General features: G+C 40.8%; 1 protein-coding gene across 1 annotated transcript in view; it reads left to right on the forward strand.

The window, feature by feature from the left end:
• Nucleotides 1–20,466, forward strand: part of LOC114458429 (uncharacterized) — a 45,480-nt gene that overhangs the window by 14,484 nt on the left and 10,530 nt on the right. The window contains exons 15-35 of the mRNA XM_028440796.1: nucleotides 1,266–1,535; nucleotides 2,537–2,803; nucleotides 2,869–3,129; nucleotides 3,908–4,162; nucleotides 4,999–5,262; nucleotides 5,335–5,592; nucleotides 6,157–6,420; nucleotides 6,693–6,959; nucleotides 7,680–7,946; nucleotides 10,897–11,166; nucleotides 11,476–11,736; nucleotides 12,435–12,692; nucleotides 12,758–13,018; nucleotides 13,539–13,799; nucleotides 14,911–15,168; nucleotides 16,641–16,901; nucleotides 17,873–18,145; nucleotides 18,224–18,487; nucleotides 18,835–19,092; nucleotides 19,161–19,421; nucleotides 20,099–20,356. Of these exons, the coding sequence (XP_028296597.1) occupies nucleotides 1,266–1,535; nucleotides 2,537–2,803; nucleotides 2,869–3,129; nucleotides 3,908–4,162; nucleotides 4,999–5,262; nucleotides 5,335–5,592; nucleotides 6,157–6,420; nucleotides 6,693–6,959; nucleotides 7,680–7,946; nucleotides 10,897–11,166; nucleotides 11,476–11,736; nucleotides 12,435–12,692; nucleotides 12,758–13,018; nucleotides 13,539–13,799; nucleotides 14,911–15,168; nucleotides 16,641–16,901; nucleotides 17,873–18,145; nucleotides 18,224–18,487; nucleotides 18,835–19,092; nucleotides 19,161–19,421; nucleotides 20,099–20,356 (5,517 nt within the window). The remainder of the gene's footprint in view (nucleotides 1–1,265; nucleotides 1,536–2,536; nucleotides 2,804–2,868; nucleotides 3,130–3,907; nucleotides 4,163–4,998; nucleotides 5,263–5,334; nucleotides 5,593–6,156; nucleotides 6,421–6,692; nucleotides 6,960–7,679; nucleotides 7,947–10,896; nucleotides 11,167–11,475; nucleotides 11,737–12,434; nucleotides 12,693–12,757; nucleotides 13,019–13,538; nucleotides 13,800–14,910; nucleotides 15,169–16,640; nucleotides 16,902–17,872; nucleotides 18,146–18,223; nucleotides 18,488–18,834; nucleotides 19,093–19,160; nucleotides 19,422–20,098; nucleotides 20,357–20,466) is intronic.

Below are 20,466 nucleotides of genomic sequence, written 5' to 3' on the forward strand. Positions count from 1 at the left end.
GAACTCCACCAAACTCACCATATTGTAACCTATTTTCATCACTTTTTCTTACCATATTTTTGCTCTTTTTAATGCATTTTTGCTACATTACTCCCATTTCTACCAATTCTTCATCAAATTTCAATGACTTTTCTGCACATTTTTTCCACTTTCAAGACATTTTCGGCATTTATATAAACCCTTTCCACCATTTTTCCACCTAATGTCACATATGTTGACCCATTATTGTCACTTTTAACCTCTTCTCACAATAATTTCTGTTAATTTTTTGCCAATTTAACCACATTGTGTCCTTGGACAAGACACTTCACCCACATTGCCTAGTATGATTGTAGTGTGTGAGTGAATGTTGGTGGTGGTTGGAGGGGCCGATGGTGCACTATGGCAGCCTCGCTTCCATCAGTCTGCCCCAGGGCAGCTGTGGCTACAATAGTAGATTACCACCACTAAGTGTGGAGTGAAAGAATAATGCCTAATATCTGTAAAGTGACCAAAAAAGCACTATATAAATACATTATTTTATTAAATAATAATAAACGTTCCTGGATAACAGTGGATATTATTCAGATGAATAAATAAATGTGTTTATCACAGATTCATAGAACAATGGACCATCATTTTGCTGATTTCATGGATGGACCCCAAAAAATCTCTCCCCTTTATTCCCCCTTATAGATGACCCTGTCTACACATGACTGTTCTTCAATGTTCATGTCTGTGTTCAACCACCTTCAGCTACAGTGTGGGTCCCCAGGCTCTGGGACCTTTATTTTGGGGGTCGCAGCCTGAAAAGATTGTGTTAGGCTGCATTCACCCAAATCCAATTTTTTGGGGGTCAGGTGACATGATCTGATTTTTTAAAAGCAGATGTAGATCACTTTCATATGTGGTCCTGAGTCAGATACAGATCTGATCTTTTTATCCCGTGCGCTGATCTGATGTTGACATTAACAGTAGTTTATTCATAAAAGCAGGCTTACCACTAAAACAAGCATCAATACGTCATTTGTATGAGGAAAACAACAGGTTTTAACTGTTGGTTTCAGGTCGGGCTCAGATATAAATACCTTATGCCTGTCAAAGAGCCACAAACCGTTCACACTGGAGTCTGATACAGGTCACATTTTAAATGGTAATGTGAACGGACCAACAAAAAATAGGATTAGAGCAAAAAATTGGAATTAAGCATTAAGGCTGTTAAGGCAGTGTGAACATAGCCTTAGAGAACAACACCACCTGATCACCCTCCGTTTCCTTCCCTCCAGCCCCCTGCTGGCCACAGAGTGTAACATCAGTGTCAGACTGTGACTCGGACTCACCTGGTGTGCTGGTTTCCTGGTTCCCGTCACCTGGAGCCTCCTCGTTCACAGCCACAGTAACAGGAGCAGACGGAGCCTCACAAAGCTGCTCTACTCCGAGCACCTCCTGCTCTTTCAGCGACCTGCAGTGTTTCACTGAGTATAACGTCACCGTCACCGCTCAGAGACAGGACACACACTGCTCCAGCTCAGCAAGCACCGCCTCATTCACTACAGGTACTAATCACATCAGAGACAGGACACAAACGTGTGATGGTATTAGCATTAGAATAATGACCAATCTGAGCATTAACACAGACGTTTATTGTTATTTATTTTATTATTTTCTGTGTTTTTTGTATTTTTCTGTCATTTTTGTCTGTTTTCCCATCATTTCTGTTGTCATTTTGAATATTTTTCTATCATTTTTGTCAATTTATGTCGTAATTTTGAATATGTTTTTGTCTTTTTTTGTGTGCATTATATTAATATATTTTACAACTTTATATTATAGTGATTTCTTGTGTTTGTTTATTATTTTGTCTGGATTTGTTTCCATTTTATGTGTTTTCTGGTCATTTTTTGTATTTTTCAGGCATGCTCTGTAAACATATTTAGTTGTGGGTTTTGTAATTTTTTTGGAGACATTTTGTTAATTTCTGATCCTTGTGAATTGTTGTCCTATAGTGTATTTATTACGTTATTTTGTGTATTATTCTTTTATTTTGTGTGTTTTAGGAGATATTTTTGGGATTTCTGGAGTCATTTTGTGTAGTTTCCCAATATTTTATGTATTTTTCTGGTATTTTGTGTTTTTTGGAGTCATATTTTTCTTGTCCTTTTTTGTAATTTCTCTGTTTCTGGAGTCATTTTGTGTATTTTTGTGGTCCTTTTGTGTATTTTCCCATAATTTAGGGAATTCCTCTGTTATTTTGTGTGTTTTTTGAGTTATGTTCTATTTCTGGAGTCATTTTGTGTATTTTTTGTTGTGTTATTTTATGTGTTTTTAGAGTTATTTTATGTGTTTTTAGAGTTATTTTGTATAATTTTTTTGTCATTTTGTGTATTTTTCTGTCCTTGTGTTTTTCTCCATCATTCTGTGTCATTTTCTGTTATTTTGTGCGTTTTTGGAGTTATTTTGTGCAAATGTAGACATAGGGCTGCATGTGGTCGCCTATGTCTGAATGAGCTAAGTTTCTTTCTCGGTGCATGTGACACTTTTCTACTTCCTGGTCCAGGTCCATGTGATCCTACAAATGTGAGCAGCGTCCTCCATTGTGGCTCAGACTCAGCCACAGTGTCCTGGTTCTCTGCTGGCGGCAACGAGTCCTACACCTACACCGTCCTGGCCCAGGAGGACTCGGGTCACCTGACTTCCTGTCGCAGCAGTAACACTTCCTGTGAGATGGATGAGCTGCGGTGTGGAACAGTTTATAATGTGACGGTGACGGCTGACGACGGATCATGTAACAGCAGCGGAGGGGGCGGAGCTAGACTGTGGACAGGTACATCAGAGAGAACAGGAAACACTGCAGAGACGTGATTAACTCCCTTTGCTCCTCCTCCTCAGCGCCCTGTGCCCCGCCCATAAACCACAACTCTCTGATCTGTGGCAACGGTTCCTCAGCCGTGTTTTGGACGCCAGTGGCTGAAGCTACAGGATACCTGGTCAGTGCGACGGCTGAGAGCGGCCACAGTGTTTCCTGTTCCTCAGACGGACACACGTGTGTCCTGGAGGATCTGTTGTGTAGTGACACGTACAACGCCTCAGTGACCGCCCTGGGTAGAGAGTGTGACAGCTCACCTGGACCAGCATTCACCTTCAGCACAGGTGAGAGCTTTAAGGATCCGAGGGTCACATGATCAACATTCATGTCAGCATTAGAATATCAACCAATCAGAGCATTAACACAGGAAACTAAAGAGTTTTTTCCAGACATTTTATGTATTTCTGTTCTTTTTGCGTACTTTTGTTATTGTTTTACATAATTTTGTGTATTTTTGTTTTGTGTGTTTTTGTTGCGTTGAGCACATTGTTGTGGCAGACGAGTGTTTTTGTCATCTTCTATATTTTTCTGTAATTTTGTGTCTGATTCGTATGTTTATTTAGTGTCATTCCATGTATTTCTGTTGTGATTTTGTGTATTTAATTTTTGCTTTATGGATTTTTGTAGTTGTTTTATGTATTTGTTTGTTTTGTTTTGTTGTTGTTTACCATATTTTTCGTCGTCTTGTGTGTTTTCTAGTAATTTTATGTGTTTCTGTTTCCCTTTTATGTCTTTTTGTTGTCATTTTATATATTTATCTGCCATTTCCTGCATTTTTGTTTCTGTTTTGTGTGCTTTCGCTGCATTTTTGTACATTTTTGTGGTCCTCTTGAGTGTTTTTGGAGTAATTTTTTTTATTTTGTTGTCTTTTTACGATCTTTTTGTGAATCTTTCTGTAATTTTTTATGTTTTTGTAGTCATTTTGTGTACTTTTGTAGTTGTTTTATGTGTTTTTTTTGTGTTTTGTTGTAGTTTTCTATATTTTTGTTGCGGTTTTGTGTGTTTTGGGAGTTGATGTGTATATTGATCCTACTCAAACTTGACCTCATGCTTCTATTGCAGCTCCGTGCGCTCCTTCCATTACCTTCCATCACTACGACTGTGACTCAAACTCGGTGCAACTGAGGTGGGCGGAGCCTGACGGACACGTCGACTTCCTGGCTGTTCTGTATGGAGACGGTTACCATGACAACTGCCGGACCGGAGGCACCAACTGTTCCTTCCCAAACGTTCCATGTGGACAGAACGTCACTGTGGGGGTCCAGGCCCAGGGGGCGGAGTGTAACAGCACCACAACTCATCAGCTGCTACACACAGGTAACACACACACCATCCGCTGCTACACACAGGTAACACACACACCATCAGCTGCTACACACAGGTAACACACACACCATCAGCTGCGACACACAGGTAACACACACACCATCAGCTGCTACACACAGGTAACACACACACCATCAGCTGCGACACACAGGTAACACACACACCATCAGCTGCTACACACAGGTAACACACACACCATCAGCTGCTACACACAGGTAACACACACACCATCAGCTGCTACACACAGGTAAAACACACACCATCAGCTGCGACACGCAGGTAACACACACACCATCAGCTGCTTTTAAAGTTTTGTGTGTTTTTTTGTAGTTTAGTTTTTTTTTCAGTAATTTTGTTAGTGTTTTTTTTAAATGTATTTCTGTTTTTGTTTTGTCTGTTTTTGTGGTTTTTTTTGCATAATTTTTGTGGCATCTTATGTATATTTCTTGTCCTTTTGTGTTTTTTCCTGTAATTGTGTGTCATTTTTCTTATTGTTTTTGTACGTTTTTGTGTTATATTCTGCAATCTTATATATTTCTGTTATTGTTTTTTATGTTTGTGTTATTTTTGTGTATTTTCTGTAACATTTTTGAGTGATTTTCTACGTTTTTACATTTTGTGGTGCTCTAAATCTGATGAAGGGCTGTGTGTGTGTGTGTGTGTGTGTGTGTGTGTGTGTGTGTGCGCGTGTGTGTGCGCGCGTGCGCGCTATCAGCTGCCAATCCCAGGGATCAGTAGATCCTTTGAACTTGACTTTGTCCTGTGCTGGGCCATGGTCTCCATTTGTGCTGATATGTTCTTCTTCTTGTTCTGTATGTGCTCCACAGCTCCTTGTCCTCCCTCCAACGTGTCGGCCAATCAGCTGTGCTCTAACCACCCTGTGGTTGTAACCTGGGAGGGAAGCCCTGATGCTTCAGGCTACAACGTGACAGTGAGAGTAGGTGGAGGAGACCACACCCGCCACTGTTTCTCCAATGGGAGCAGCTGTGAGGTCCCAGACATCCTGTGTGGACAAACCTACAGTGTCTTCGTCACTGCTTCCTCAGAGGCATGCGAAGGAAACCCCAGTGAGGAGTTAAGCTTCAGCTCAGGTAGTGAAAGACCTCAGATTTTTCTTCTTCTGACTCCACCCTCTTTAAGCTCCTCCCCCTGCTCTCCCTCAGGTCCTTGTGCTCCCAGTAACATTTCAGTGTCTTCATCCTGTGAGGACAGCAGTGTGTCGTGGTCTCACGTCCCCGGGGCCCACGCCTACGTCGCCACAGCCATAGCCGATGACGGACACGTGCATATGTGCAGCTCCAACTCATCCAACTCGTGCGTGTTCACAGAGCTGAGCTGTGGGCAGACGTACGTTGTTACCGTGGTTACGGTGGACGGTGAATGCTACAGTGACCCCAGCTCAGCAGAGCAGCTGGAAACACGTGAGAGGAAATAATGATAACAATATAAATAATGATAATAATAACAAATTAGTACATTTTTGTATATTTTTCCCACATTTTGTTTATTTTTGTTGTAATATTATGTTTTCCTATCAATTTGTGTATTTTTGTCATAATTTTGTACATTTTTTTGTTTTGTTTTTTTGTATTTTTCTCTCATTTTGTGTAATTCTGTTGTAATTTTGTATTGTTCTATCAAAATTATTTATTTTTATTGTAATTTTGTATTTTTCTCTTATTTTGTGTATTTTTATATAATTTTGTATTTTCTTTTATTTTGTTGTAATTTTGTATTTTTCTCTTATTTTGTGTATTTTTTATGTATAGTATTTACTCTCATTTTGTGTATTTTTGTCATAATTTTGTATTTTTCTCTCATTTTGTGTATTTTTGTTGTAATTTTTTAAAATTTTTCCATCATTTTGTCTGTTTTTGTTGTAATTTTGTATATTTAAAAAAAAAAAATTGCATAAGTGCAGTATTTGAAAAAGTTGAATTGAGAGAACTCATTTTGATTGGTCGTATTCACGTCTTTCCTCTCAGCTCATTGTCCTCCCTCCAACCTCACGGGTCACATGACCTGTAACAACAACACCTTAACCCTCTCATGGACCCCCGTACCCGGGGCATCCTACGTCCTCCAGATGTCTGTGATGGGGGACACGTCTCCCACCTCAGAGCTCACCTCCTCCCTCTCCACCCTCACCCTGTCTGACCTTCAGTGTGGACACACATATGGTTTCAAGGTCGCAGCACGGGAAGGAACGTGTCTCAGCAGCTACAGCCCTCCCTTTGAAATCACCACAGGTCTGTAGAGCAGTAATGTAGCAAAAAATACATTAAATTGAGCAAAAATATGGCAAGAAAGGGTGATGAAAAGAGGTTAAAGTATGGCAAGTTGGGTGTAGCTGCAGAAAAAGGGTAAAAATAAGCAAAAATGGGCTCAAATTGTTCAGAAAACATTCCTAGTGTCTTGAAGGCATCTGGCAACTCCCTCCCAGTGTCTCGCATTGAGAACCTCTGGTGTAGAGGAGATTGTGTCTTTATTCATCATCATCATCACCTTCTCCTGTTTTCAGCTCCCTGTCCTCCCTCTAACTTCACTGCTCGTATGGACTGTGGGACCAACAACGGGAACTTTTCCTGGGTGGAGAGCAGCGAAGCAAGTGGAGAAGGTGTTTACCTAGTGGAGGTGACGGGGGAGCACGGTCTTGTGACCTCCTGCTCCTCCAATCACACGTCCTGTGCTGTGAAGCTCCTCTGTGGACGCTCCTACTCAGCCTCCCTGGTTACTTCCACGCCAAGCTGTAACAGCAGCGCACACACCAGCATCAGCTTTACCTCAGGTTGGAAGACCTTCATCATCACCTTCACCTTCATCAACACACAGACAGCCACTTTGACTCCAATTGTTTTTTTTAGCATTTTGTGTGTTTGTCATTTTGTGTATTTTTGTTTGTCCTATTGTCAGTTTTTGAAGTCATTTTGTTTATTTATGTAGTTGTCGTCTATGTTTTGCGAGTACTTTTGTGCATTTTTTGTGTCATATTGTGTTTTTGTGGAGCAATTTTGTGTGCTTTAGCTTTTTTGTGTATTTTTGTTGTCATTTTGTATGCATGTTGTTGTTTTCTGTTTTTTCAAAGAGATTGCAGCATCTGACCAATCACTACAATGGAGAAACTTGGCAGAGTGACCTTTATTACAGCTTTCAGGGCTCGACACTGCAACCAAATTTTAGTTTTTATATTGTATATCTTTCTGTCATTTTGAGTGTTTTTGTAGTCAGATTGTTCATTTTTTCCGTTTTTTGTGTCTTTTTCTGTCATTTTTCTCTTTTTTGGACTTATTTTGTGCATGTACTTTGAAAGCCACACAAATGTATAATGTATAAAATAACAGATGTTGATTGTATTATTGGTTTTTTAGAGATAATTTAAACCCATAGTGTCAGACTGCAGCCCTGGAGGGCTGCAGTCCTGCCTGATCACAGAACGCTGCTTGTCATTCCATGATTAATGTCTACTAATGTTTATTGGGTTTTAAAGCTGTGGTCCTGTGTCCTGTAGCTCCATGTCTGCCTGCAGAAGTCTCTGCAGAGCTACTGTGTGACTCCAACGTGATGAACGTGAACTGGAACCAGAGCCAGAGTTCTGGTTCAGACCAGTACACGGCCTGGGCCATCAGTGGTGATGGACACAGAGTGAGCTGTAACTCCACCTCCACCCACTGCTCCATTCATCAGCTGCTGTGTGGGAGGGTCTACCAGGTTGTGGTCACCTCCTCCTCCATCCACTGTCAGCTCATCGCTGGCTCAGACTACATGGTGCACTCAGGTGGGTGGTGGTGATGGTGATGGTGATGATGATGGTGGTGATGATGATGATGATGATGGTGATGATGGTGGTGATGATTACTTGATTCTTACTGGGGTCTATTTTCCCGTCTGGACTTAAGCACTTTTTTACGCGCTTCTATTTTGCGCGTATTCTCTGGTCCAGGTTCCTGACACGCCCACCACGCGTAAGGAGACCAAAACCACGTAGCCTGTGAATGAAGGCGGACTGAGCCATGATGTCATTTTTTTGGGCTGTCTTGAAATCACGGAAGATGGAGTTTTCCCAATGTCATTGAAATCTGTGAAAATGATAAAAAGCACTTTTAATTTGAAACGCCTTAGTTGATAAACAATGTAACACTGTAACAAGTTGATTTGATCAGATTATTGATGAGATTGTTGCAGTGTGAGGATCGGCCGCTTTCTTCTGTTCGAGTCACAGATAAAATCTCTCCTTTTTTCCCCTCACACTAATGATAGATTAACGTTTGTTTGTGTGGAAAGCCTGATTTTATTAACTTCTTACATCCCTGCATTCAGAAATGATCAGCGCATCATCATCATCTGCCATCAATACCTCCTCTAAAGCGTGATCGAGTGTGACGCGCTGGAGGTTTGAGAAATAATCCCGCAGAGCGTCCTGCTTTAATCCGGAGGAGACGGCGATGTTAGCGGTGAAACAGAACCATTGGCTTCCTACATAATACGCAGGTTTAAATATAAATTGTTTAATGCCTTATGGAGCAGATGTGAGCGAGTCCGAACTGAAGCTGAGCCTCATTAAAATATGTGTGAGAACAGTTCCTATCCATCGTCTCACCCGCATTTCACCAACCTCTGCATATGACAGCTTGTTTCACTTATTATCTACTCAGTTGTGGATCAAACTGCGGCTTTACGTTGGACATAGTGTGAAAATAGTTGGACATCACTGTGACCAACGTGGACAGAAGTCTGACCTCTGTCAGAGCTTCATGTATCGAGCAGCAGCAGCTGAGGCGCAACTCGGGTGTGCACAGCTGCAGCTCCACGACTCACGACTTACCTCTGCAGAAAAAAGAGTGTATGGCACGGATAAAATGTAATTAAATGTAACACATTTTGTCTTGTCCAGAACTGTTAAATGTCAACATATTGAACCCTGTGACAGCGTGACAGTATCAGTTTGGATAAATTCTTTCTGGGAGTCTCTTCTGCAATATTATGAGTCTGTGTGGCTTAAAATATAACTAAGTCCAAACTTCTAGTACAATATAATGTTCTACCTTATGGGGGCGCTGCACTTATTCCAGGTTCAGAAGCGTGTAAGCGGAAAAGAACTTAAGCGGATGGGAGAATATGCACAAGGCCAGATTTGAATGGGAACACCCACATTTCAGGGCTGCTCCACCCACAGTGCGTAACTAGGATGAAGGCACGCAGTGACTGACTTAAGTACATAGGGAGAATAGCACGCAGCTAAAAACAGCGCCGCTGCACGGCTTTTTGGACTTACGCACATGGAAGAATAGATCCCTTAAATTTTCAGTACAACCTGTAATTATTCATTCCACTTTCAAACAGTTATTTACCTAAATTAATGTTAAAAAACTAATACTTATTAAAAAAAAATTAGACTAAAATCTTTTTGAGTTTTTGTCAGCTAAAACTAGACTAAAACTATCACATTTGGAAATGACTGAAATGTGACTAAAGCGAATAAACATTTTCGTCACTAAGACTAAAACTAAAATGGCTGCCAAAAACCTCACTGCTCTGCAGCAGGTTAGCGCTAGAGGCTAAATCACCATGGTTACTTAACTTGGATAAACTTGGCCGGCTTTCAACCGACTTGGGGATAAGTTTATCCAGAATAGCCGATTTTTCCAGGCTTTATCCTCAATCCTGGTTTTGTGCATTACCCCCCAGGTTTTGTTCTGACTAAAGTCCCACCTCCTGACCAATCAGTTCTCTAAGAAAACGACCTGTTCAATAAAAGATGGATCTGTGAACACGTTGCTGTGTGGATCTAATCTGACAGGAGAGAGAATATTTATCCTTTCATTTACCCGATGACTTCCTATAGGAAATATAGATTTCTATCTGATGGACTGACCTACATTAGTCAGCTCATAAAACCTGTGAGTCTGTCGCTTTCAGACCGATAAATTAATGAATTCATTAATTCATTCATGTATTCTGGGGTGATGCAAAGAGCTCCAGTCCTGTAAGATAAAATAAAATATTAATATATTCCACACTATGATTTAGGCTGATCTTATGGACACAGCATCAGAGACACAGACTAGGTAAAAGTGAAAGTGAAACTGGTCAGAGTGTCTGTTTATTCTCTGTTTATAATCTCACTAATTTAAGTATTAACACTCATCAGTTCCTGCATTAATTACTTCCTGCTTTTACTTCAGCAACAGTGTTGTTTTTGGTCTGAATTATGAATTTTAATCCTTCTAATTTTTAAAGAATTATTCCTCAATTGTGACGTAAGTTGTTCTCCAGCTCTTCTGTGATTGTGATTGGTCTGATGCTGTAATCTCCTCCTCTGTCATAAGAGTGTGCACATAGAAAGGTTGGAATCAACTTGCTTAACTTCGCGAATTGATATCTAGATTTGTAGGACAGCTTCTGTCTGACGGAGAATGTTTGGTTAGGTGAAGCCTGCTAACGCAGATAAATCCAGCATATAATTATTTAGCTTCATAGTCGAGACCCTCAGTGGAGTCTTTGTTGTTGTGATTTTGAGTTTCTATATTACTTATGTGTATGGTTATTGTTTTGTTTCTTTGTGGTTGTTGCTCTGTTGTTTAGCATTACGGTTGGTTTGTGACTCATGTGTGCGGTTGTTTAGTGTGTTTTGTGGTTGTTGTTGTGAGCGTTTGTTGTTTTGTTGCTATGTGGTGATTGGCTGTTCCTGCACGGTAAACTTACTCTATATCTCTCTCTCTCTGTAGCTCCGTGTAGGCCTGAGAATGTGACCGTGGAGCAGAACTGCAGCTCTAAAGCTGTGGACGTCTCCTGGAGCTCCATCAGCTCCATCAGCCTGACTCAGAACTACACAGTCACTGCTAGATCTACTACAGGGTTAAACTCCAGCTGTGAGTCTGAGGAGGACAGATGTTCGTTCTCTGAGCTCAGCTGTGGACAGCTCTACACCTTCACTGTGATTGGACGGATACACGAGTGTGTGAGCAACGTCAGCAACGCTGTGGAGATGCTCACAGGTAAAAGATCACAAATAACTTCAATTACAGCCACTTTTACTACAGTCATCACAGCAACTTTTAGTACAATTATCACAGCAACCAACAAAAGGTTAGTGTGTATTTTGAGTCCTTTTTGTGTATTTTAGTTATCCTTTTTATATCCTTTTCTGTCCATTTGTGTATTTTTCTGTAAATTTGTGCATTATTTGAGTTTTTTGTTGTTGTTTTATATGTCATTGGTGTAATTTAGTTATTTTTCTGTCATTTAGTATATTTTAGTAGTCATTTTGTGTGTTTTTGAAGTCTTTTTGTCTATTTCTCTCCCAGCTCCGTGTCCTCCCACCAATGTTTCCGCTGAACTCGACTGTACGAGTCACGTTGCCGTGGTCAGATGGAGCAACGCTGCAGCAACCACAAGGTACAGCGCATGGGCAACATCCAGCAACGGACACAACACCAGCTGCAGCAGCACGGGGGCGCTGTGCAGCCTCAGTGGCATGCGCTGTGGACAGGAATACTCTGTAGTTGTGGAGGCGTCAGACACTGGATGTCCTGGTCCTGACAGCGCTTCCATCACACTCACCACTGGTACGCACAAACACACAATCACACAAGTGACACACACATCTGACACATCTGGAAGAGGAGCGTGAACATATTCTGTCTGAAATCAACTCGCTTAAGTGAACATGTTCATATCCTACTTTGTAGTACAGTTGTTTTCTGACAGAAAATGTTTGGTTAGATGAAGCCTGATAATGGAGATTAATCCAGGCTTCACTTATCCAGTTTTGTAGTATAGATAAGATAAGAGAGGGTATGATAAGACAAGATAAGACAGGATAAGATAAGATAAAACAGGATAAGTTAGGATAAAGCAGGATAAGATAAAACAGGATAAGATAAGACAGGATGAGTTAAGATAAGATAAGACGGGATAAGTTAAGATAAAACAAGATAAGATAGACAGGATAAGATCGCTCACATTAGCCAGTTTTAAAAAGGCTGATGAACAAAATCAGAAGGATGGGGCATATTTTATATTTAAAGGAAAGTAATTCCAATAAATATTCCATCTCTGGAGAAAAAAATTGTTCAAATTAATTGCAGTGTTGCTATTTAACCACTAAGGGGCGCTGTTTCATTGCAACAGGATGTTTCTGTTGTAAATAAGTTTATTTTTCCTGCCAGGTTGGATAAATAATTACTTTTCCTAATATATGTTTACTAAATACTTTGTGTACCTGAACCTTTCTAACCAATCAAACGTCTCAATGTTCTTGTAGAACCATGTGTTCCTGTGAACGTGTCCGTGTTATATTCCGAGGGCTCTGCCCTGGTTCTGTGGAGCCCAGGGGGCGGAGCCTCCTCCTACTCTGTCCTGGCTGAGAGCCAGCAGGGTTTGGAGCTCACATGTAACTCCACTAGTAACACCAGCTGCTCCCTGATTGGTCTACAGTGTGGCCACGCCTACAACGTCACAGTGACGGCCCACAACGAGGCCTGTGACAGCGTCGCGTCACAACATGCTCGCCTCCTGACAGGTGAGTGTTTCCTGACCTTTGACCTTTGATGTTCACCTGACCACACTGACCTGTGCCTCCTGCAGAGCCCTGCCCACCCACAAACGTTCAGGCCTCGCTGGCATGTGACCAGCGCTCAGTCATCGTGTCCTGGGAGAGCAGCGAGCTTGCTGTGGGCTACGTCACCTACATTCAGAACCAGAATGCCGCACCCATTTCCTTGGAGAGTAGAACCACTTCCTGTGTTAGCTCAGCGCTAACGTGTGGCATCGTCTATCAGGTGTGGGTGAAGGCCATGGGAGAGCGGGAAAACAGCTCTGATAGCACAACGCTAGCTCTCACAGCAGGTACGTACCGAGGAAAAAGATAATTATATATATTATATATATGATAATTATTTTTATCAAATAAAGACAAAGTGTGGCCATCATCAATCAATACATCAATGATCAAAGCTAAAAAAAAATCATGTTAAAGGTTGAAATTGATGCTGAAAACTTGATCTCCGCTGTAAACACTCTCTTATTGACATTATTGGTAAAGTTTGGTGCATTGCATTGTGGGATGTGGAGTCCTGTAGACGGATGCATAGACATTCTTACTGTGATTATATGACTGATTGTGATTATGTCAGAATGAAGTAAAAACACTGTTTGTCCATCTGTCTACAAAACTCCACAACCCACAATGCAATGCAGCAATTGCAAACTTTTTTTTGATCAAATGTCACCATATTTGTCATCAGATTCTACTATAAAAATCATGCTTTGTGGTAATAAAATTTCCAAACGTTGTGTAACATTGTTTAGCTGACTCATCAGTTGTGTTGTTCTGTAGCTGACACATCAGTTGTGTACTTGTGTGTAGCTCCCTGTGAACCCATCAACATCTCATCCATCATGGACTGTGAGGGGAGCAGAGTCGTTGTCCAATGGGAGCCCAGCCTGGGGGCGTGGTCCTACGTCACCGTGCTCACCGCGTCCTCAGGTCATATGGTCAGCTGCAGCAGTAACCACACCCACTGTGAGCTGAGCGCCCTGCGCTGTGGGCGGGACTACAACGTCACTGTGACGGCCGTGGGAGATACGTGCAACAGTTCAGCTCTGATGGAGGGAGTCCTCTACACAGGTTGTTTTCATTGTTGTGTCTGTGTGTGTGTGTGTGTGTGTGTGTGTGTGTGTGTGTGTGTGTGTGTGTGTGTGTGTGTGTGTGTGTGTGTATGTGTGTGTGTGTGTGTGTGTGTGTGTGTGTGTGTGTGTGTGTGTGTGTGTGTGTGTGTGTGTGTGTGTGTGTGTGTGTGTGTGTGTGTGTGTGTGTGCGTGTGTGTGTGTGTGTGTGGGATGGGGGGGTTGTTTCAGTCATTTTGTGTATTTTTGCTGATTTAAGTGTATTTTCTGTCATTTTCTGTTGGTTTTTTGTTTTTGCTGATTTTTGTCCTCTTTTCCTGTCAACTTGTGTAATTTCCTGTTTATGTGTTTACGTAGTAATTTAGTGTATTTTTCTACCTTTTCATTTGTATTTATTGGGGTTTTGTATGTTTCTGGATTCCTCTGCTTTACTTTCTCTCATTTTCTTTTGTTTTTATTAGGGTTTTTGAGTCATTTTGTGAAGTTGTATTTTTTTGTGTTTTTTTGGAGTAATGTGATCTAATTTTCTTCCCTTTTTGTGTTTTTATTGTTGTTTTGTGTGTTTTTAGTGTCATTTTGTGTATTTTTGCTGTTTTTTTGTCTTTTTTCTGTCAATTTATGTAATTTTCTGTGTATTTTGCTCCCCTTTGTTTATTTATAATCATCTTGTGCTATTTATAGCTTTTTTGTATATTTCTGTGTTTTTGTGTGTTTTGGAGTAATCTGATGTATTTTTCCCCCATTTGTTTTGTGTTTATTGTTCTTTTAGATGGGTTTTGTGTTTTTTGCTGTTATTTGTGTCTTTTTTCTGTCGATTTCTGTATTTTTTTGTCTTTGTGTGTTTTTGGAGTAATTTGGCGTTTTTTCTTCCATTTCATTTTTATTGTTGTTTTGTATGTTTTTTCTGTCATTTTGTGCCTTTTTTCTCTCAGTTTGTGTCTTCTGGGAGGTATTTTGTGCATTTTTGTTTTTTTTTTCTGTGAATTTCTGTATTTTTCTGTCTCTTTTGTGTATTTTTCTTTCCCATTTCATTTGTTCTTATGGTTGTGTAATGTGTGAGTTGCATGCTGTGTGTGCATAGTTTTGATCACATTAACCTTGCTCTCCTGCAGAGCCCTGCGCCCCTGATTCTCTGTCAGTCCAGTACGAGGTGGGCGTGGCTCAGGTAACGTGGGCCGTGGCCGACGGTGCGGCATCATACTCTGTGCAGGCGGTGACGGACCGCGGTTTGACCAGCAGCTGCAACGCGTCTGATGGCCGCTGCTCTCTGATTGGCCTGATGTGCGGTCAGACCTACAACGTTACCGTGGCGACAGGAAACCAAGCATGCAACAGTAGCCACACCTCCCAGCCTTACAGCCTGAACACAGGTGAAATTACCCATTGAGGAAAAAGACAGTTATTTTGTGTTTTGTTTCTTTGTGGTTGTTGTTTTAGGTGTTTTGTGTCTGTGTGGTTGTTGTTTTAGGTGTTTTGTTTCTTTGTGGCTGTTGTTTTAGGTGTTTTGTTTCTTTGTGGTTGTTGTTTTAGGTGTTTTGTGTCTTTGTGGCTGTTGTTTTAGGTGTTTTGTGTCTGTGTGGTTGTTGTTTTAGGTGTTTTGTTTCTTTGTGGTTGTTGTTTTAGGTGTTTTGTGTCTTTGTGGCTTTTGTTTTCAGTGTTTTGTGTCTTTGTGGCTGTTGTTTTAGGTGTTTTGTGTCTTTGTGGTTGTTGTTTTAGGTGTTTTGTGTCTTTGTGGCTGTTGTTTTAGGTGTTTTGTTTCTTTGTGGTTGTTGTTTTAGGTGTTTTGTGTCTTTGTGGCTGTTGTTTTAGGTGTTTTGTGTCTTTGTGGTTGTTGTTTTAGGTGTTTTGTGCCTTTGCGGTTGTTGTTTTAGGTGTTTTGTGTCTTTGTGGTTGTTGTTTTAGGTGTTTTGTGTCTTTGTGGTTGTTATTTTAGGTGTTTTGTGTCTTTGTGGCTGTTGTTTTAGGTGTTTTGTTTCTTTGTGGTTGTTGTTTTAGGTGTTTTGTGTCTTTGTGGTTTTTGTTTTAGGTGTTTTGTGTCTTTGTGGTTTTTGTTTTAGGTGTTTTGTGTCTTTGTGGTTTTTGTTTTAGGTGTTTTGTGTCTTTGTGGTTGTTGTTTTAGGTGTTTTGTTTCTTTGTGGTTGTTGTTTAAGGTGTTTTGTGTCTTTGTGGTTGTTATTTTAGGTGTTTTGTGTCTTTGTGGCTGTTGTTTTAGGTGTTTTGTGTCTTTGTGGTTGTTATTTTTGGTGTTTTGTGTCTTTGTGGTTTTTGTTTTAGGTGTTTTGTGTCTTTGTTGTTGTTGTTTTAGGTGTTTTGTGTCTTTGTGGCTGTTGTTTTAGGTGTTTTGTGTCTTTGTTGTTGTTGTTTTAGGTGTTTTGTTTCTTTGTGGCTGTTGTTTTAGGTGTTTTGTGTCTTTGCGGTTGTTGTTTTAGGTGTTTTGTGCCTTTGTGGTTGTTGTTTTAGGTGTTTTGTGTCTGTGTGGTTGTTATTTTAGGTGTTTTGTGTCTTTGTGGTTGTTGTTTTAGGTGTTTTGTTTCTTTGTGGTTGTTGTTTTAGGTGTTTTGTTTCTTTGTGGTTTTTGTTTTAGGTGTTTTGTTTTTTTGTGGTTGTTGTTTTAGGTGTTTTGTTTCTTTGTGGTTGTTGTTTTAGGTGTTTTGTGTCTTTGTGGTTGTTGTTTTAGGTGTTTTGTTTCTTTGTGGTTTTTGTTTTGTTAATTTGTCGTGTTTTTGTTGTTGTTTTGTGTCAGTTTGGTTGTGTTTAGTGTGTTTTGCATTACACTTTGTCACTCAGTGTGTGGTTGTGTGTAACATTTTGTTGCTCAGTGTGTATTTTCTTGCTCCCTCAGAGCCTTGTCCTCCCGCTAATGTCCAGGCTAGCGTAGCGTGTGAGCAGCTCAGCTCCAACGTGTCGTGGGAACAGAGTCTTCTCGCCGTGGGATACATCACATACTTTGATGACCAAAATGGCCACAACACATCGTTTGAAAGCAGTGACACTTGGTGTGTGACATCAGAGCTGTTGTGTGGCTCTGTGTACAGTGTGTGGGTCAAAGCTCTGGGTGAAATACACAACAGCTCACACAGCGTCACGCTATCGCTAACCACAGGTAAACCTTTATTAGAAACACATTGCTTTGTCTATATTTGTTCATATTTGATGTGTTATGTTATCATTTTGTTGTCATTTCATAGATTTAGTTTGTGGTTCAGTGTATCTTTTGAATGTTTTTTTATTTTTGTCATAGTTTTGCATATTTTTTCAGTATTTGTGTGTATTTGTCTTTCATTTAGTGCATATTTTTTATGTTTGTGTGTGTTTTTGTTGTTACTTTTTGTTCTGTTGTTGACATTTTGTGTATTTTTCTGTCCTCTTGTGTATTTTTTTGTGGTTCTGTGGATTTTTAAAGTAATGTTTTTTAGTTTTCTTATATTTTTGTGTACTTTTGTAATATTTTTGTCTGATTTTCTGTCATTTTGTTTCTGGATACGTTTTTGTGTATTTTACTGTCGTTTTGTCGTGTTATTGTGTACATTTTTTCATGGTTTGGTGTATTTTTGGAATAATGTTTTGTAATTTTCTTATTGTTTTTTGTATTTTTGTAAGCTTTTTGTGTAGTTTTTGTTCATATTTGGTGCATTTTCCTTTTTGCATTTTTGCAATATCATTTTATCAATGTTTTGTATATTTTGAGTGCTTTTGTGTATTTTTCTGTCATTTTGTTTGGTTTTTGGAAACATTTTGTTATTTTTTGTTAATATTTCGTGCATTTTATTGTCATTTTGTTTATTTTTGTCATTGTCATTTGTGTGTCATTATTTTGTATACTTTTTTGTGGTTTTGTGTATTTTTCTTTCTTTTTGTGAATATTTGTTTTTTAAATTTTGTGTATTTTTGTTGTCATTTGTTTTGGTTTTGGAGCCATTTTGTGTGTGTTTTTTATTTATATTATTTACCCATTTTGTGTTATTGTTGTATTTTTGTGTGTGTAATTGTTTGTGTTGCATATATCAGTGTTTGCGTTGATCTTTCTTTCTATTCTAATGAAGTGCGTTCCTATTGGCTGCTGTGTTCCCATAGCTCCTTGTCTACCCAGCAACATGGCGGTGAATGTGAACTGTGACTCTGATCAAGACGCTGTGGTCTCCTGGACTTCTTTTTCTTCTTCTGCTGCTGCGGTGAACGTGTCGGCGACATCAGAAGTGGGCGGAGCTCTTCAGTGCGTGTCCACGTCACAGCAGAGCAACTGTAATCTGACCTCTCTGAGCTGTGGGCGGAGCTACGAGCTCAGCCTGTCTGTGAGCAATGAGCAGTGCTCGCTCACGGCGCCCACACGCCTCAACCTGACCACGCGTGAGTGTCCCCGCCCCCATGTGTCTATGAGCCCCGTCCCAGAGCTGATGTTATACTGTTCCATTTGTGGTTCCTCAGGTCCGTGTGCTCCTCAGGGTGTGTCCGTAGACCTACAGTGTGGCTCTCAGGACGCCGTCCTGTCCTGGACACAGAGCTCTGAGGTCGAGGTGTACAGGGGGAGGGTCATCAAAGCTTCAGGAGGAGGAGCCATGACGTGTAACTCCACGACCTCCAGCTGTGACTTCACTGAGCTGGACTGTGGACAGATTTATAACTTCACTGTTAGCGCTGAGGCTGGAGGATGCCTCAGCACGCCCTCTGACACTGTGTTCATCCACACGGGTAACCATGTGACCAACCACACAGCTGCACTACTTTAATTCTCTAATTACCCCTGTAATCTGATAATGTTTATCGTAATCTGATGTTATTTATATTTATTGTAATTTTATATTATTTATTGCTATTCAGCGTAATCTGATAATGTTTATTGTAATCTGTTATTATTGTTATTTATTATGAACTGATATTATTTGTCACAATCTTATGTTATTTATGGCTATTTATCATAATCTGATATAATTTATTGTAATCTGATGTACTTTATCGTAATCTGATCATATTTATTGTAATCTGATATTATTACTCCATTATTTCTTGTTTTCTTCTCTTGTTGTTTTCCCGCTCAGGCCCGTGTCAGCCAATCATCGTGTCCGCTCAGACTTCCTGTCAGCGTGATGACTTGTTGCTTTCGTGGCAGCCTTTGATCTCAGTGGAGAGTTACGTGGTCAACGCCTCAGGGAGCCTAGGATTCCTACTGACCCTGAACACAACACGGACTGAGCTGAACGTTACTCTGCCCTGCGGACAGGACTACAGGCTGACCGTGCAGGGTGTGGCCCGCCTCTGTCACAGCCCCCCCAGCGCCCCCGTGCTGCTGAGAACAGGTACGACCTATGACCGCACAATGCGTTCCCACGCTGACTCAGCATGATGGTTTCCTCTTCCTCCACAGCTCCTTGTGAGCCCATGGGGGTCGAGACCCTCGTACAGTGTGAGGCTGATACTGGATCCGTCAGATGGGGGCCCAGCGATGGGGCGGAGTCATACGTAGCCATAGCAACCAGCCTGAGTGGCCACGCCCACCAGTGTGAGACTAACCTCACCTGGTGTTCATGGAGCGACCTCCACTGTGGGGAGGAGTACCTGGTCCGAGTGAGAGCCAAGAACCAGAACTGTACCAGTCGGCCCAGTAACACCTCCCTCATTCACATGGGTAGGTTAATGGTTCCTAACCCGTTCATGGTCCCTAACCCGTTCACACGTCTGTAGGTTCATGGTCCCTAACCCGTTCACACGTCTGTAGGTTCATGGTCCCTAACCCGTTCACACGTGGGTAGGTTCATGGTTCCTAACCCGTTCACACGTGGGTAGGTTCATGGTTCCTAACCCGTTCACACGTGGGTAGGTTCATGGTCCCTAACCCGTTCACACGTCTGTAGGTTCATGGTTCCTAACCCGTTCACACGTGGATAGGGTTCTCTTTTTTTTCTTTCATTTTTTTTTTCAGTTTTTTCTTTCCTTTTTTTCATTCGTTTTTTTCTTCGTTTTTTTTCTTTTCTTTTGTTCTTTTTTCTTTCTTTCTTCCTTTTGTTTTTTTCTTCCTTTTTTTTTCTTTTTTTCCTTTGGTTCTTTTTTCTTTCATTTTTATTTCTTTGTCATTCATTTTTTTCTGTTCTTTCTTTCTTATTTCATTCATTTTTCCTTCCATTTTTTTTTCTTTCTTGTTTGTTTTGTTAATTTTTTTTTCTTTCCTTTGTTCTTCTTTCTTTCTTTTTTGTCTTTCGTTCTTTCTTTTAAAAGAATTATTTATTTAATTAGTAATATTTCATGTGTTTTCAGTGTTGTGTGTAGACCCACAGAAGTGTAACAATGTTGTAAATGTGTTTCCAGCTCCATGTGCTCCTCAGTCTGTCTCAGCCTCTGTGGACTGTGAGTCTGAGTCTGTTTCTGTGAGCTGGAACGTCTCTGGAGGGATGAACGTGTTCACGGTGTCAGCAGAGAGTGGAGACATGTTCATCAGTACAACCAGTCCTAACACCTCTGTCACCTTCACTAATCTCACCTGTGGACAGATCTACAACATGTGGGTCACGGCCGACTCCCAGCACTGTTCCAGTGACCAGAGGACGTCCACGTTGGTCCACACGTGTACGTTCAACCCACCACTTTTCAGTCTTTTTGTGCATTTTTGTTGTCATTATGAATGATTATGGACTGATTTTGTGCATTCACCTTTGGGGGCCACACAAAATTAGACT

The sequence above is a fragment of the Gouania willdenowi genome, unplaced genomic scaffold (assembly GCF_900634775.1).
Source record: "Gouania willdenowi unplaced genomic scaffold, fGouWil2.1 scaffold_119_arrow_ctg1, whole genome shotgun sequence".
NCBI lineage: Eukaryota > Metazoa > Chordata > Actinopteri > Blenniiformes > Gobiesocidae > Gouania > Gouania willdenowi.